The 18,657-nt window shown below is 41.9% G+C and overlaps 1 protein-coding gene across 1 annotated transcript in view; it reads left to right on the top strand.

Moving 5' to 3' along the window:
- Positions 1-18,657, top strand: part of snd1 (staphylococcal nuclease and tudor domain containing 1) — a 271,331-nt gene that overhangs the window by 95,831 nt on the left and 156,843 nt on the right. The window contains exon 16 of the mRNA XM_049567171.1: positions 3,022-3,131. Coding sequence (XP_049423128.1) covers positions 3,022-3,131 — 110 coding nt within the window. The remainder of the gene's footprint in view (positions 1-3,021; positions 3,132-18,657) is intronic.

Below are 18,657 nucleotides of genomic sequence, written 5' to 3'. Positions count from 1 at the left end.
ATATTTGCTGGTTTAGGTTAGCTCACTTGTTTGGGATACAATCCAAACAAGTTTTTTTGCATTTAGAATTCAGTTAGATAAAAAAAAAGGAATAATAGTAGCAATACAAATCCAGCTTGTGTAACAGATCTTAAGAGATTTTTTCTGCTAGCATTTACAGAGAGAACAGCAGCCAAGGTTTAGACACACCTGGTACACAGTGTCCCAGATTAATGTCACTGTTAAGCACTGTGGAATTCACAGGTTTTAAGATGCAAGTACCAGTGAAAAATGTGTATTCATATTTGGGGAAAACAATAATAAGGCTCTGTGTACAGAATGTAATGTCATCCCCCAATCTCCGCAACACTTTAACCAGTGCTTTGTTAAGCACACATTTCAAACCCTTTTTTCCTGTCACTGTGTAACGTTGAAGCAAGAGCTCAGCAGCATTCTCTCAAGCGGAAAACCTCAGAAACACTCTCTATATGAATATATAACCAGTCAAAGGGAACCCAGGGGAACATGTGGAGAACATATCAAGCTTACATGGAAATGAAGTAATTTTCAAAGCTGGGATTGTCTCATTCCAAGGTGACCACTGAGATGAGCGGATGGCCCTAACGCATCTGATTTTACTTCGATGCATATGCTACCTCTGGAGTCCACCCCGAGGCTGTTTACACACATCTCCGTCATGCCAAGGAAGCTCATTAAATTCAACATGGAGTCAGAGAGGAAAGGCAAACCATGGGAGAAAGCTGTTGCTTTATTAGTACGATGCTCGAGGGTTTTATGTCCAACTGAAACTGTCATTAAGTTACTCCGCATAAATCAATTCGCCACCAACCTGCTTGCTTGTGCAATAATTCATTCGAGAATTTAAAGAGAACAGAATTTTCGGATTAACGTATAGCTACTGTTAAGATGTTTCAAAGTTTGACATTTTTATGTCTGGACAGATGAGGCTTGAGGTGTTATGTTTTCAGGCTGCGTGTCTCATTCTTATAAGAAGGATATCTCAGGGAGTTTCTTCAATTTTGGCACAAACGTCCACATTAGATTTTTGTGGTCAAAAGTCAAAGTCTCTGTGACCTCACATCTGTCATTCTTGTGAACGCGATATCTCAAGATTACCTGTAGGAAATTTCATTACATTTGCCACAAACGAGAAATGAACACAGAGTATTTGGAGTATTTCAAAAATACAAACTTACTTCATTCTGAAGTACTGTAAAACGTCAATAAAAAAAATTTGTACCAAATAAATGCCTGTCTGGTCACCAAGCAGTTCATTCTTTTAATAGAAGTACTTTGGACGTATCGTTGGCTACCTCAAATTATGTGTCCATACCTCGATTACCCTGTAAGTCATTCATATTCCTTTAGTCCGCAAGGGTCCTCAGATCAAAGGAATCCAAAGGGTTTTTCATAAAAATTAATCCAAGTTGTCGGAGCTCGAACAATTGAATGATTTATAATTGATATACAGTATAATCTGAAGCCTAGTTTTTATACAAGTAATATCCATACAGGTGTAATTAAACAATTTAATTGTATTTCCTGATCTCTGCCGAGCAACAGTTTTGTGTGAAAGCAATTAAAGGCCTGTCCCAAATATTGGCCCATTGATTTTAGTGATTTAAGCAAATAGTAGCCCGGGCTAGTAATTTAAGTTTAGTAGTATCTTGTTTTTGATTTTTTTTTTTTCCAATTACAAAATACTCAGAAGTAACTGAAATGTATATCTAAAATACAAGTAACAGAAATACTGCCCATCTCTGATCACTGTATTGTTTGGAGATGATGCCATTATGTACCTGAGAATGAGTGTGAGTTTGACAAAAAGTAATAGCTTAAAAAACCCTTCCACTTAGATTTTATTACAGTTAGTTTACTGTTTTAGTTCCAGATTTATTTATTATTATTGGCTGATCAGTTGCTATCGGCTTTTTCTCGTCCAAACTGTCATCATTAAATCAGCCTTTAAAAGTCCATTATTTGTTGCTCACCTTGAAACTGTGGTGATTGTTAAGACTTTTCTGCGTTGCCCGGTTGAAGATGTGTGAAGCATCTACGTTTTATGCAACTTGAATGGTTACAACCGCGAGGCAATAATTCCACTTCTACATGCCTTTCATGCCTTTCATGTCTGAGTGTCTACCTTTTAGCACATGTTGCATTAACATACAGTATATCAAGTCCTCAGGAGTATAACGGACAAAAGAACTGAGTCTCAATTGAAGCTCTGATACATGCAAAATCCATAGTATGTGTAAAGACTTTAAATTTTCTGTAAGATCAACACACATTCTCTCTTCGTTCTTACAGCCCAGTCACACTCATCTTCAAACACACACTTTCTCTCTTATACATGTACCTTTCTTGCATACGCCTGCTTTTATCACAGTTCATTTTTTTAAACAGGGCGAACATGAAATGATTCGGTCTCGCAGCGCCTTTATACCCACTCATTTCTCTTTCCCCCCACCTCTGCCCTGAAGCTCATCCATTCCTACCTGAACTCTACAAGAAAGCCTCTGAAAATCTCGCAGAGTTGACGTTGAAGGGTCCCAAAGACGCAAATCCGACGAGGCTGTTTTTCAGGCGAAACTGCTTATACAGACGCACTCTATGCACTCAGGATTGACCCCTTGATGACCAATTATCCAGTGAGTGCTGATGATAGTGTAGCTGGTTAATCTGTGTTTTGCCACGGACGTACCTTTGTGAAATAGTGCTGCTAAGCGATTTTGACCTTGAACTATTAAGAGGGATGAGACGGATGCTTCATGTGGCATCGGCTGTTTGGAGAACCAGAGGTCTTGAAAATTGTGGATACGAGTCTTGTCACTGACTTAAGGATATTTATATTAATGCCCACAGTGTTTCTGCTTTATGTTGATAAATAAATCCAGTTTGTCTGCGGCCTTTTTCAGGCTTATCAAGGCCAAATATTATTAAAACTATCCAGGACATCTTGCTGTTTTGATTAGCTGCTGTGCTGACCTTTAATCCTGCAATTGTGTTGTCTTCGGCCAGGTATTGAATGTCCACGCAGTTCCAGGAATATGCCCGGGGGGATGCAGGTGGCCGAGCCCTTCAGTGACGAGGCCATGCTGTTCACCAAAGAGCTGGTGCTGCAGAGGGAGGTAAGCAGTATAGCGGGACACTCTGGCCCTGGTTTTCATCCTCTCCCAGTGTTTGAATGCCCAGTCTCCATGTTGCTAACTCTTGTAGTTCTGCTATTTTGGCACTCACACTGCTGCATTTTTTGTTTTCACACCCACAGTCCAAGTTTAGTCTGCTTTGAGCGCAAGATCATTTTGGTTCAGAGATGTGAGAAGAATAATGTCTATTATACTTTTACTGATAAGCACAGAAGCTACTTTGGCTGGGAAACAAGTTTCCATCAGGCGTTCTGGCTTTGGTTTTGTGTGATTGCCACATTGATTCAAGCCCATTTTATTTGAGCAACAAATTTTAAAACTCTTTTAATTTGATTTTGTTGATTTGGGAAAATAAGTAGGACAGAAATAAGGCATAGTACCCACGTTTGATGTTCACATTGGATGCATTTTCCAGGCAATTTGTCTTTAAATTAAGCAAACAGTCTATTTAGTTGACAGTATCATAACTCATGTAGCAGTAGTGAAGTATTCAGTAATCACATGATACAGTAATTATAAACACATTCAACAGTCTACACTTACCGGCCACTTTATTAGGTACACCTTGCTCGTACCAGGTTGGACCCCTTTTGCCTTAATTCTTTGTGGGATAGATTCAACAAGGTGCTGGAAACATTCCTCAGAGATTTTGGTCCATATTGACATGATGGCATCACACAGCGTGCACCTGGTGTGGTCTTCTGCTGCTGTAGCCCATCTGCTTCAAGGTTGGACGTGTTGTTGGTTCAGAGATGGTCTTCTGCAGACCTTGGTTGTAACCAGTGGTTATTTGAGTTCCTGTTGCCTTTCTATCATCTTGAACCAGTCTGGCCATTCTCCTCTGACCTCTGGCATCAACAAGGCATTTTCACACAGAGAACTGCTGCTCACTGGATATTTTCTCTTTCGTACCATCCTCTGTAAACCCTAGAGATGGTTGTGTGTGAAATTCCCAGTAGATCAGCAGTTTCTGGCACCAACAACCATGACATGTCTCCATTCTGATGCCCAGTTTAAACTTCATCAGGTTTTGACCATGTCTACATGCCTAAATGCATTGAGTTGCTGCCACGTGATTGGCTGATTAGCTATTTGTGTTAAGCAGTTGAACAGGTGTACCTAATAAGGTGGCCAGTGAGTGTATATCATATCATATCTCAAATTGTCATTTGTTCCAGCCTCCATTAAGCTGTTGAACAATGTTAAAAACTAGTGCAATGGAGCAAAGTGCATTAAACACAGCACTTTATCTTGCACTTTAGATGTCTCTGTATGTTTCTGTGTTGTGATTGTTAAATGTAGTCCATGTCTGTTTTATGTGATGGGACTGTCATTGTGATGATGTGTCCCTGTGATGATGTTTTTATCTTGTCCTGTGAAGCAATGAAATGTAGCACTGTGCCCAAGATGAATTTCCCTTAGGAGACCATAAAGTTTACCTTACCTTACCTTATACATTAAGAAGTGACTGAAAAGGCTCAGACAAAAGCAAAAAGCTGATAAATGCCTGTCCTACAAAACAGGACAGGATGTCTCGTGTTTGGACTTCAAAAAACATCTACAACAGACATCCACGTTTTAAATCTACTTGAAACAAAATTCATGTTTTACCTTTGACAGTTTGACTTTTGATTTGATGCTTGACCTCAGAAACAAGTGGCGCAAAGATTGTGCGACAAACTTTAATAGGCTGATTTAATTGTTTACTCCCAAGTGATTTAAAGGACTGTACTTGTACCTGGAGTACCTTGAAATCTCCGCAAAAAATCCAGACCAAAGTGGCCACGGTCAAGTGGACTAACCCCCCCAAAAAACCACACATGCAGACACACACCATCCTCCCCCGCTTCCTCCCAGTTTATGGAAAGCTCACCTGATAGTGGATCAGTGCTCCTGGGCTTTAGAAAACTCCACTGTGCGCCTGTTCATTCACATGCTAATAGGTTTTTATAAGAAGCAGTGAACGGACCAAAGCCATGATGGAACCAGCTATAATCCTGCCACCACTTATCCAGGCCACACACTCCCCTCTCTTTTGCTCTCTCTAACTCCACCTCTCCAATCCTATCGCCATTTTAAAGGGCTTTTTTTTTGCGTAGGGTGGCTGACTCCACTGTCCTCTGGTGTTTAATTGTCATGGAAATGTAGCCTTGGCCGGCGTTGGAGGTGGACTCGTGTTGGAGTGTGTATGGTCGTATGTGTGTGTGGCGAGCCAGGAGTTGGATGGAGAGAGCCTCGGCTGTGAAATAATTGATGCAAGCAACAGGGGGTTTTGATTGACAGGGATGCAAACCCCCTGCCATGAGTCAGCGCGGTGCAGAGGTTCTCTGGTGCTGACAGGTTGATGTGTTTATTATTTTTTACAGACACACAAATGTATAATTAATCAGATTTATAAGACTTTCTTTTTCCGATACGTGCGCAGATTAAATTAAGCTTTTGTTATCGCGCGCATAACCTCTCCCGTCCGCACACACTCTGACGCACACACTTTTCTCACACATTTTCTCCCTTGCCAGTCATCGGTGGTGTCAGCAAGTTTTTTCACAGGTAGGTGGGAGTTAGCAGGCAGGACCGCGCCACATAATGAGTCCCGAGCCCAGTGCAGGGGCTGCTTGGCTGGCTGCACTGACCTGCTGTTAGGGGCTAATATGAACACAAAAGTTGCACGCTCACAAACGGACACATTCAAATAGATGACAACACAGATTCACACATGAGAGCTGAAACTTTTCCAGAAACAGGAAAAAAAGGCAAGTCGTTAAGCAAAAGAAAATTAGTTTCATTCTCCTGTTTCGTCGACTTTTTACGGAGGAACAAAACAAGTGACAGCTCTGAAACGTGTGCACCCAGCTGGAAGAAGAGTCAAATGATAGTGTAATGATAGACAACGCCTGACACTGAAACAGGAGAGAGTTGTGTGAGAGAAAGCCGGGGTGAAGAGGTGACAGGAAGTGCAGGAGCTCTAACGAGAGAGCAGCAGCGGAATAAAAGACACTGTGTAGGACGGAGAGGTAGAAACGCTAGGTGCCCTTGATCCATCCTCCTCTCTGTCTCTCCTAGCAGCACAGCGAGCGCGACTGAAACAGGTTATTAAGGTGTGTGTCACACTTGAGCATGAATATGGATCATTTGATTTCATTAGCATAAGATTCTGCTGTTGATTCATCTCTGAATAGCATCTGATTGCAGAAAGCGTTTTAAGGTGTTCAGAAGACAGCCTCACGTGAATAACATTTGATTTGGGTTTGGCAGCGTATTTATTTGCATTCATAAAAATATTTTTCTCGCTCACGCCGCTCGACAGCCATTTTGAGCTTTGTAGGGCTTTGTTGATTTGATGACATGTTGACTCAATGGTCCGTATGCTTTTTTTTCTTCTTCACACCTCTCTGTAATTAGCGTTTTTCTCCTTCTCGTCTCCCTTTGAAAGTGAGTTTGGGTGCAGGCATGAGTGCGCTTTTCTTGCTTTTGTGCCACTGTTTTGGTCCTTCACTAATAGCCTTTTCTCGCTCTCCGCCGTCTCCGTTTCCACTCATTTGTGCCTCACTCTCGCCTCCCGTCGTCATCTTTGGTGTCCAGTTTTAAATCTCTGACTGACATTTGCTCTTAGCTCTCCGTCCCTCCGCGCCTGCCATTCCTCCCCGTTCTCTCCTTCCTCAATTTCTCCCTCTAAACTGCCACACGGCCATGTCTTAATTTCTCCTGATGCAGACACGCATAATTAATGTGGCATCCAGTGAGGGGAGAGGCCCTGCTTTCTGTCTCCTCTATTTATAAACCCCATCACCACCGCCGCCGCCACCCCTCATTCTCTCTGTGTCTCTGTGGTGATTCGCTTTTAAAGATTTCTTCCCCTCTTTTCAAAAATCACTTTTGTGTTTATCCTCTCTGTCTTCCTTTATCCCTCCCCTCCCTCCCTTCTTCCTCTCTTCCCCTGTCTGTCTGCCTCTCTCTGTCTCTTCCCGCTTCCCTCTGTGTTGTGTTAATCTCTGACAGACACTGCTCCCGTTCCCAGCGTGGAACCGAAACAGCAGCACAGAATTCTGAGGCAAAGAGACTAAAAAAAAAAAGGAAAACACATTGGTAAACACCACCCCAGACATTCCCCTTTTTTTCTTATTTGATGTCTTCCATTTAATTTCTCTCACCTCCCACCTTCCATTGACAAAAAAACAACCCCACCATCCATTCAGAGAGTCTCGTCACCGAGGCTCTCCACTGATTTCTCGTCTTGTTTTTCTTTTTTTTTTTTTTTTTTTTTGGGTGGCAACTTCAAACGCTCAGCCTAACCAGGAGGGAGGACGAATTTCACCGCATTGACGTGTTTATCTGGGATGAGTCAGCTAGAGACGGGACATAATTAGTGGTGTAGTGTTGGTTAATGAAATACACAAGTCAGTGAACCAATATTTTAACTGTTACTGACGTGTCATTAAAAATATTGTAAGTTTAATAAGCGTCATTCCAAAGTGAGAGAGCTGTGAAAAAATGTGAGGATGACAGTGTGATGCTGCCGTCAAAGTTACGAGCTATTTCAGACATGAGCTTAAAAAATAGTTCTCAGGGTGGAATATTAAATTTCAGCTTCTGTCAGGTGTCGCATAATATCATATTTTGCAAACAGCAGTTGCATCTACTTGCTGTGTTTGTAATATTTCATCTCAGAATGAATAGTTTGCACTAATCAGCTCTGAAACTTTTTTATTGCGTATAATCAGCACAGTTGATTGGAAGCGTGTGTGTGTGTGTTTCCAGTTGTATAACTGATCACCAAGCGGGGAGAGGAAGCAGGAATAAGAAAAGAGGGTGAGATGAGAGATGGAGTGTTTGATTGAGCTGCGATGAGAGCAGGCTAAGTGGACAGTAATATGCGATGTACTGATCCACCTACGTGTACTGTCAGTCCTGTTGACCTCATTCAGTCTGGGTGGTCTCATCGGCTATACTGCCCCGACTGCCTACTCACTAACAATTTCTCCGTCTCACACAAGGATGCTCGTAGTTTACATCCTCGCACTTCTCTGTAGGAGTACAATTTGGATTTTATCAATACTACCACTATTGAAACACCATATCAAGTTGGTTCATTCGTGACTGTAAAGCAAAGTCTCTGTACAAACTCAATAATATCTTACTGGAAACAAGACGTCACTACAATAATTCATATTCCTGACATCGCAATTATAAGAGAAGTAAGAAAGACTAAAAGACACAGACATCAGCTAGGATCAGTTCTTTCTCTTGTCCTCTGAGCTCCCGTCTCTCTTCGATTCACTGCCTGCCAGTACTGTTGGTATATTTGAAGTTACAAACAACAGACTACATACAGACAATTTGAATTTATTTTTTTATTCATATAGGAAAGGAATCAAAAGTAACATTCGGTGTGTTTCAGTTAAAACTGTCCTGACTCAGTTAAAAACTGGTTTTCAGCAAGTTTCTTTTTAGCTTGTTTGAACAACTTGCTATGAACCTTTGGGCAGAGCAGATTGACATACGTGTTAGCGAAGCATTTGCTAAGGGTGTGCCGTATCGTCTAGTTCACGATGATACTGGTCTAATTTTGAACAGATGATAAATTAATATCGTGATACTCGCTATATTTCGACTTGTTGACATTTGATGTCATACAGTTACTCACGGCAACAACAAACATGGCCGAAAGTGAAATTATTAGCGACTCTGCAGTGGTTCCAAAAAGAGGAGCAGCTTCAGTCGTGTGGAATAAACTGTGGCATCCTGAATGTTTTATGAACAGCCCTGGACTTCTCAGACTCTTATAGCGACTCGGGGAACTCAGTCAGCAGCTCCTCTGGCAGCAGCACAGCTTCTCTCCCTCTCCTCTCTCGCCGTGCGCACTTGGGAGTCCATTGAATATTAGAAGGTAAACTGTAAAAACTATATCACTTATTTTGTTGCAGTTCTATTTTCTTAAATGTATAATATTTTTTTGTTTTACTAATTTGTCATATCGTCAAAAATATTCATACATTATCGCAAAAACACCCTCAAATATCTGGATTATTTTAAAGCCATGTCGCCCACCCCTAGTATTAGCTTTTACTGACTGAGGTTGTTTTGCACTTACTTATGAGGGGAGTTGTCGTCAGCTCGAGTAATCTTCAAGCTATCTTGGCTTCGTCTTCAATGCGGCCTCTCTGCTCTGCTGTTGGTTGACTTCACTTTGTGTTGTTTGTGTGTGTATATGCGGAGGAGCAGCCATGACAGCACAGCAGATGCTGCAGCGATATAATAAATAAAACCAAACCATTAAAAAGAACCAATAAAAAAAATCCTACGGCCATTTAATACCAGGTTTTGGCCCCCGTCCCTGCTTCTCGCCATCTAAAGACAAACACGCACATGCATGAAGAGGGCATTTGTCCTGGTATATCAGGCTAGTAAAGCTAATAAAGATGATTTCCAACAGTGTGTTAACATCTGAGCCATAAAATAACCCAACAGCTTGTTTTAAGAAACTGAATTATACACAGTGTTGTGCTCTTGTGATGGATTATCCCACATTTGACTGCACCTGAGAAAAAAGTGACAAATGGGGTGTAGTAGCTGGTCATTATCGCTCCAAGTCTTCCAGGCTCTAAAAACTTGTCAACAGTCTATTTAGCAGGAAATGATATTTTCAAACAATGCAAAAGCTGCCATGGTTGAGTTGCTGTTTTAAAGTTTGATAAATAGTTCGTAGTGTGCGCCATCCTTTGGAACAGCGATTCAGAAACACTTCATTTCACCTCAAATATCAGCTGTAGTTGAAAAGAAGTAACACGAGAAATAATAATTGCAGCAATCAGGGGAAAAACAAAATTGAATTAGCGTTTAAACGTAATTGCCATTGTCTTAAAACACACAAACACACACAGGCACTTACCTGCAGTGTCACTTTTCAGTGTCATGGCTTGCGCATTGTTCACCTGCACATGTTGTCCAAGCTCTGCCTAAAACCGGTCCCTCACACCCACTGTACCCCGCCTTGTGACGTGAACACTGTGTGCACCAGGCTGCCATAGGTGGGGGTTTGGCACAGGCTGCCATCAGACCTGCAGGAGGTCGTGTTGTGGAGCGTTGATGAGTCACTGTGCCAGCATCACAGATGCCCCGCTAATGCCTGCCTCTACAGATCGTAGAGCTCTCTCTGCTTTAATAACTGTTCTTGGTGAGCATTTTAATTAAATGCTAATACATCCGGCACCTTTGTAATATCTAGAGGATTTTGCTTTCTGTTCTCTGCGTGGTAATTCTGACAGTGCCACTACCACAGGTATAAATAGGCACAATGTGGCAGTTGGATAATTGAAGTGTTATCTAGTCGTCTGGCTTTTCTTCCATCTGCCTCTGTGCACATCTGTGGTCAGCGCAACTCCGATCAATTCATTTAGCATTCCTCATGCACACACACACAGAGGCACACAGAATGCATCCTTCATGCATTTGAGCCTCTTTTATACGTCTTATTTTGCCTTTCAGGGCCGCAGGACGGCATTGGATTTCTCCACAGCTTCCATGCTCTCACATTGATTTCCGATCACGCTTGAATTATTTTGGCATGAGGCCGATTATACAAGTACTGCTTTGACCATGTCTCTTCCTCTCCCCTCTCCCCTCTCCCTCTTTCACACACTTGCCTCACATTCTGTCGTTCATATCGGCCTGTTTTTGTCGACATGCATTTGTGTGCTTCTGCTTTTTGCATCTATTTTCGTCTTGTTTTTCTTTCTCATGCTTTGGCATGCAGAGTGTGTGTCCATGTGAGTGTATGTTAGAGGGAGAGAGATAGAGAATATGAGTACACATAATGAATAATGCATGGTGTGGTTTCCTGGTCAGCGAGAAAGACAGACGGTGGGGACGGTGAACTGCCCCTCGGGCCCTTTTTCCCCACCACATACAGTAGTTAAACAAACCACGAGTGCAGGAGGCAGCCCCATATCCAGATTACTGCTGCTTTATAGCCACAGACAGGATCTGTCCCCATCCATTTATAACTGCGGCAGTCTGGACTACATCCATACCAGTAATATTTCGTACATTTTACCATCTGATTCTTCTGATAGTGTTTCAGTAACATGCAAGTATGTTTTTTATTTGAGTGGGGATTTTACTGATTTCAACATTACACTGAAATAAATCCTCACTGCAGATAAAATATGTTTGAAGTTGTAAATTTTTATGCCCAGTCGTCAATTGAAAATCATAGATGAGCCCTAACATGTGCACTTATCATTATTGGAGTGGCGTTATTAAGGCTACAACTTACAATTGCTTTCATTGTCTGTTAATCTATTGATTATTTTCTTGATTAATTGATTAGTTGTTGGTCTATAAAACCTAAGAAAATGATGAAAAGCATCTATCAGTATTCCCCAAAGCCCAAGATGACGTTCTCAAATGTGTGGTTCTGTCCAAAACCCACAGATTTTCAGTTTACTCTCATAGAGGAGTAAAGAAACCATAAATATTCACTTTTAAGAAGCTGTAATTTGAGTATTTGACCTTTTATTTCTTTAAAAAAGTTACTCAAACTAATTAATCTTGTCAAATTAGTTGGTAATTAATGGTGACAGTTACATGCATGTGTTTGTTTTTAAAGTGACATGACCCCAATGGGGATTTTAATGATTTCAATATAACACTAAAATAAATCCTTCATGGCAAATAAAAGATGTTTGAATTGTTATTTTTGGTAACCAGTTGTCAATTGAAAATCACAGATGTGCCCTTATCTGTGCATTCAATTAAGTGTTGATACAAACCTGAGTGAAGCTCTTTTTCATATTTGTATGGAAAGTTGGCACAAACGTTCACTTGGACTCAGTGATGAACTGATTAGTCAAAGGTCAAGGTCATTGAGACCTTGTGTCCGTCCCATTCTTGTGAACTTGATATGTCAGGAACGTCTTAAAGGAATTTCTTTAAATAAGGCACAAAGGTCCCCTTGGACTCAAGTATGGATTAATTATATTCTGGTGGTCAAAAGGTCAAGGTCATTTCTTCAAACTTGGCACAAATTTCCACTTGTGGTCAAAGGTCAAGGTCACTGTGACCTCACAAAACATGTTTTTCGTCACAACTCAAGGATTCATATACCAGTTCCAACAAAATTTCCCCTAAGTGTCAAATAGAATAAAATTATGAGGTGATGGCATTTTATAAAAAGGTCAAAGGCCAAAATGTTTTCTGGTCATTGTTCAACACCATAACTCAGGAACAGAGGGGGAGACATTTGGTCTGATACAAAATTGGTGACACTAATCTTGGGTATCCACCTTGAACCTGTGCTGATTGTATAGATCTTCTGTGCTGCTGGGTTGTAGATGTATGAAGCATCCATGTTTTAGCTTCTTTGCAGCGGCACCCATATTTGAACTATAGTCTACTGTCACGGCTACATACAAGTCGGGAGCGACATGGGTGTAAACTGTAACTGCAACCTGACTGAAGGAAGTTACTCTAGTTTTCTTTATTAATCGATTAGTTGTTTGATCTATAGAATGTCAGAAAATGTTGAAAAACGACAATCAGTGTTTGTGTACAACCCAAAGATATTCACTTTTCTGTCACAGAGGAGTGAAGAAACCAGATGATACTCAAATTTAAAAAGCTGGAATCAGAATTTCTCAAACCGAATAATCAGTCATTGAATGAATTGGCAGTTAATTTAATAATGGACAACTAATCAATTAATCACTGCAGCTCTCTTTGCTGTTTAATCAATTTTTCCAGTTTCAAGTCTTATCGTGTCCAGTCTCGGACACAAGAAATAGGTGAAATAGAGTAGCAGCGCGATAACTGGCAAACCATGTTAGTTTTCAATTTAAGTAGAGATTAAATTTGTAATTTAAAGTTTGACCTTGAAACCCACCTTGTGAGCCCTCATGCCATTAAAAGTAGTTCCTACTGAGCACTGACCATAAATTCTGATGCTCCAATAGCCTGTCCGCATTACTGCCGACTAATTGGTGTCACAGGTAAAGTTCAGCGTTTGCAGCACTTTTCAAATAAAGCACCGCTCAGCCTGTTTGCGTGCATCGGCGTCACACTTGGGCAGCTTTGTTCCCTGAAAATCGTGAATTATAGCCTGAAGGTGAACAGAGCGACCCACATAAACGCATTCACGCCATCGCAGTGACGGAGAGATAGATGGGCCTGAATAGAGATGGAGAGATGAGAGGAAGGGAGAAACCTGCTCACCGCTTTATCACCCCCAACTCGTTTACGAGGTTGACCTTGTGCTCAACGCGTGCCTGTTTGTGTGTGTGTGTGTGTGTGTGTGTGTGTGTGTGTGTGTGTGTGTGTGTGTGTGTGTGTGATGGAATTGCAACTTCACCGTCCACCCTGATAAGCATACCCTGGAAACAGTGCAAAGACACAGGCACACACTGTGCTTGGGGACCAGCTGAATCCTCTTAGCCTTTTCCTCTACATGAAGGGCACTGCAGCACTCTTCCACATCAATGAGGGCAATAGTATAATGCTCTCATGCACTCGCACTGTACTGTCTCACAGTATATCACTCACTGTATTCATCTCATCTTTAATTCTCTTTCTTTGTGTGTTTTTCCCTTTCTTTTGCACTCCTCTTTTTTCCCTCACATTGCTCCACATTTTATCGGCTTTTCTACTGGATTCCAAGGACAAAGATACCAGGAGAAAGAGATCATAACAGGGCATCAGTGTGTGCTCGCATTTGTAGACAAACACATTTCTGAAATTATTGTTGAACCCGAGGCCATAAGACTGAATGTTTCGTAAGTGATTGAAGCAGCAGGAAAAAGAGAAAAGGCTTCTATTGTCTCTGCCGCCTCTTTGTTTGCCTTTTTGTTTGCCTTTCCCCGGTTATACTCTGGTCCCTCTCACTTAAAAGGAAAATAGCCAAACTACATATTGAATTTTGGTCTGTCTGAGACTACTGCAGGCGGGCAGCCAGATAGCCAGTGGCTGTATCAATAGACACGTCATTACCTGTCTCATTATTTGGCTTCTGTACTTCTTTTGGCTCTTATCTTTCACCTCTACTACCAGTCTGTTGTTCCAGTAAACAGCAGTTTTGTCTGCAGTTTGTTTCAGTTTCTCACTTCACTCCATCAATCGGCAGGGTCCAGCGTGTGACTGCCAGAGATGACACATGGGGGAAAGAGATTATGAAAAAGAAAGTTGAGACAAATAATTAATATGTTGGATTGAGAGTTGGCAGTTACTCTGGGATATTGACTTCACTATTGAATGAGGCCAGTCTAGCAGGGCTCACTCAATGGCTCAATAGTCGCCTGACAGTTGGACCAATTTCAGTCTTGTTTCGGCTTTTTAATCACAAACAATGAGGTTTTTTAAATGCCCTTGTGAGTAATTTGAGGGTCTACTTTAAAATAATAATGGATTTCTCTTTGACAATTAAATATGAGATGGGAAATGTCGGAGTGTTGGAAAAAGTCAGACTTTGATAATTTTCCAAAAACTGCAGTCCTTTGTATGGCCACTTGAGGCTGGCTCCATAAGTGAGTCAGTCTTTATAGACCCCCATGTTAAATGCCGAACATTACAGCAGAAATAAACATGATGACAACCTGGTAGGAAAAACAATTTTGATCCCTATCGCTAGCGTTATAGCTGAATTTTTATATAACTCACCTGTTTACCTTTTGTTAAGGCTTAACGTTACATATTATTTAAGGGCTGACCCAAATGCTTTGAAGCTTTGTTGCCATAGTAACCGACATCAAAGTCAGTGTTTGAATGCTCTGGTTTTTTTTTTTATGTATGTTTGCCCCCAAAAATCCCATAGAATAAAAAATGGTTTTCCAACATTATTTATTATGCATCAACATTAAATATTTTTTACTATTCTAAGACAACGACATTCAAACTTACTGATAGTTTTGTGACTCTGACTTGCTAGCAGACCAGCACTACTGATATTGAGACAGTATGACCACACATGACAGGCTTATGCCTTGTTTCCACTTATGTGTGCGACTGGTGTCCGTAGAGCTGTAAATATACGGATGATGCCTCAAGTGTCCAATGCAAGGAAGTGCATTTCTTTATGGATGGGTAGAAACTACCTGTAGCCCTGGGGGAGAGGCTCATTTTGTCAGTTTTTCGCCATCCGGTAGTTTGGAATATGTGCTTGGAACATTACCAGGACAGAAACAGAGCCCGCCGAGTGTGAGGCATGTTTTGTGAAATATTCAATTGAAAAGACGAATGAATGGCTAAACGAGAATGTGTTAAAACTAGAAGTTCTTTGTAATCATACAAACTCACTTGACAATCAACAGGCAACTGAACTGAAGGAAATAGCTTGTTAGCCAGAAAGCAGCCTGTTAGCTAAGCTAGCACACTGTCACACAGTCTCTCCGAAATACTTTTTCTTAGCTATTGCGGCTAACGTGCTACCTGCATGCTAACAAATCGGCTAAATGTCATGTTGTTTAAGGTGCATCTACTGATGTCTTCATTTTTCATTTACCCCCACCTCCAGTCGAAGCTTTGATTGATCACAAATATTTCTCACTTAAGATTTGACGCCCAAATACTGACAATTGAGTGACAGGTTGTCTGAGAGGCGTCACCATAGCCTCTGATCAGACACAGCTGTTGCTCCTGTACAGCTCCACCCTCTTGTCCAAATATGGTCAGTTCTGGCTCAAAAAAAAAAGTCAATGGCCAAAATGCTGAAATTGAGGCTCCAAACATGAGTCTACAAACTTTACCTGTGTTTTACCCATGGAAATAAGAAAGAGGAGTGTAAAGACGAGTCTGAAAGTGCCTCAGCTTTGACAAGACTTTATATTCTCCAATTGTCGTCTTGTTAATCCTCCTTCGGTCAGCTGATTCTCCTTCATCTCTTGTTCTGCCCCATGAGGCAGCTTCATTTTTATTGCTTATCTCTTAATTTGCTATTATTGTTGTCTCGCCTCACCATTCTTCTCACTTGACTGGCATTTTATGTCCCTGCCTAAATTAATGTTTGTGCATACACACACTTCCATTGTCCTTTATCGTGTTGTCTCTATTACCCCGACGTGCGCCCCCTTTGCGGTTTAGTGTACACGTTACTTTTACTAACCTCCTTTTCAGCCTGACCCACAAGGCAAATACACACACACACACACACACACACACACGCTCAAATCCCCCTGCTGTGGCGCCTTCTGAGCTGCTGGCCGCTAGGTGTTTGTTATCTAAACACGAACACTGTTTGACACTGTAACAAAAAATGGCATGCAGTTGGATTCAGAGGCAAAATTAACAGTCTGTTTGAATTCGTTCGCAGGAAAATGACTTCTGTTTTTAACTGACAAACATTTTAAGACATTTTTGTATTAAAAACACGTAAAATAACTGGTTTATTGACCAGTAATGCTGGAATAATAGAATTCTCACTGTTGCAGTCTGACCTAGATAGTTCACAGTAGTAGAAACAGTAGTCTCTGTCCTTCACCATATGTTAGTTGAATCTCTGATGAGTCCGCCTGAGGGAATGGCTTTAGGCCTCGATGCTTTATTGATGCTCAGATTGATCCTATTCTGTTGATGTCTGTGAGACAGCAGCGTAACGTATTGACAGCTTTGACAGACAAATACACATTCATCTGTCTCTGTGTCTCCGTCGCGCATACATCAAATACCTAGACGTATTAGGTATCGATGTTGTTTACATTGCTTTGCAGTGTGGTCGCCCCTTACACCCTTGGATCTATATGTAGGGCTTATGCAGAGGAATTATTTTCCCAGTCATCACTAACATACGTGCAAGAGGGTCGACTTGTGTGTGTGTGTGTGTGTGTGTGTGTGTGTGTGTACAGGCAAGCGCAGAGTAGATACCAGCCTTTCAGTCGTGCTAATGGTTCCCTTGACAACACAGCAGTTGCTACACATCGGCGTTGTCTTGGCTGTAGGGTTCATACCACAAAGGCACACACAAACATTTGGGCTTTGCACATGCACACACTGAAGTCAGCTGTCATGATAAAAAGAGCCAGTGGCTCTCTGCACCTCTTCTCCTCCGCTCCCTGTCTCTGTTCTTTCTCTATGATGGCCGAATTTACATATGGCTCACACACCCTGCTGTTCACACAGACCATCTTCACCTGTTCCCTTCCCTACATCTTCCATGTTCCATGTCAGTCCTCCGTTACGCGCTCGCTTATTGAGTTGTCAACGTCTGGCCCCTGCCACGCAGAGGGCACACCTACCTAGACCTCCCATCTCCTCTTGTCCTTTTCTTTCTCCCCTCACCTTTTCCCTCTGCCTTCACAAGACGCTGCTTTTATCAGCGAGCAAATGAGTGTGTGTACCTGGCGTGAGCGGGAACACAGCCTCAAAGATGTGAATAAATAAGCGCCAAATAAAGGCCAAAAAGAGGAGAGATTTGAAGCGGTAATCCTCCGGCAGCTTACCCCAGCATAACGTCCTCACGCCTGTACCCTTATCCCCATCTCAGCATCTCCTTCCATCTACCTCTTCTCTCATTCCATTTCTTTATATCCCTTACCAACAAGAGAGAGGCTATCTCAGCGGCTGTGTCAGCGATCGGCATCTTTCTCCCCCCTCCCTCCCTCCTCCCGCTCCCTCTTTTTCTATGTTTTCCCAGAGGAGAGTTGAGGGCATAAAGGGAAGAACAAGCCTGGCAAAATCTTTTCAAAAAACCAACGGGGATTGGGCTCTCAGCTTTGAATTCAGACAGATAAAGCTAATGGCAGAAGTGGGCGACAGGCAGAGAGGCTGTGTGTATATGTGCGCGAGCATAGCTTCAATTGAGGCCAGCTATAGAAATGTAGTTTCTTTAAACCCCTTTGCTGGCTGAATCTCTCTCCGAATGTGCAGGGGTGTATGCAGGGGAAGTTCCAAGAAAGGCTGGCCGGGGCACTGCAGTTTCTTAAAACGCTTTGGTTGCCAGCTGAATCTCTCTTAAAGTGAGAGTGTTTGCTGCTGTGTAAGTGTGCTCAGTTAGGCTTGTCTGAGAGGTGATCGATACTTTTGAGGCCCACAGTGCATGTCATTATCTTCTGATAAGGGGTTTCTGTCCTTTATGTTACTCCTCTGAACAGTCAAATTTGAAAACCTCCCATTTGTCGGAGCATTCAACAGCTACCGGTAAGGTTTTGATAACTCATTGAAGCTGTAGTTTTCTGGAGCTGTGTTGGTGTTGGCACCGCATCGTCTGGTGTTTCTATACTGCTGACATTTAGCACCTAAGTCTGACACACCCACAGACAGACAAACGCTCGCTTCCTCGTACATTTTATACTGCTGCTCCATATTGTTTCGTCTGCCACCTCCTAGCAACTCGTTTTCCACTTTTGGCTGAGAATTTACACGCAAACACACATGTACGTTCCCACACACACACACACACACACACACACACACACACACACACACACACATTCACACACACAGAGTTATTATCTCCTGGAACAATACTAATAGATGCATGTACTGCTGTGAGCAAACAGTTTGTGCCTCCGCTGCCAACAGAGTGGGA

Source organism: Epinephelus fuscoguttatus, linkage group LG22 (genome assembly GCF_011397635.1).
Source record: "Epinephelus fuscoguttatus linkage group LG22, E.fuscoguttatus.final_Chr_v1".
Taxonomy (NCBI): domain Eukaryota; kingdom Metazoa; phylum Chordata; class Actinopteri; order Perciformes; family Serranidae; genus Epinephelus; species Epinephelus fuscoguttatus.
Note: the sequence above shows the minus strand (reverse complement) of the source record. Positions and strands in the feature narration are given on the sequence as shown.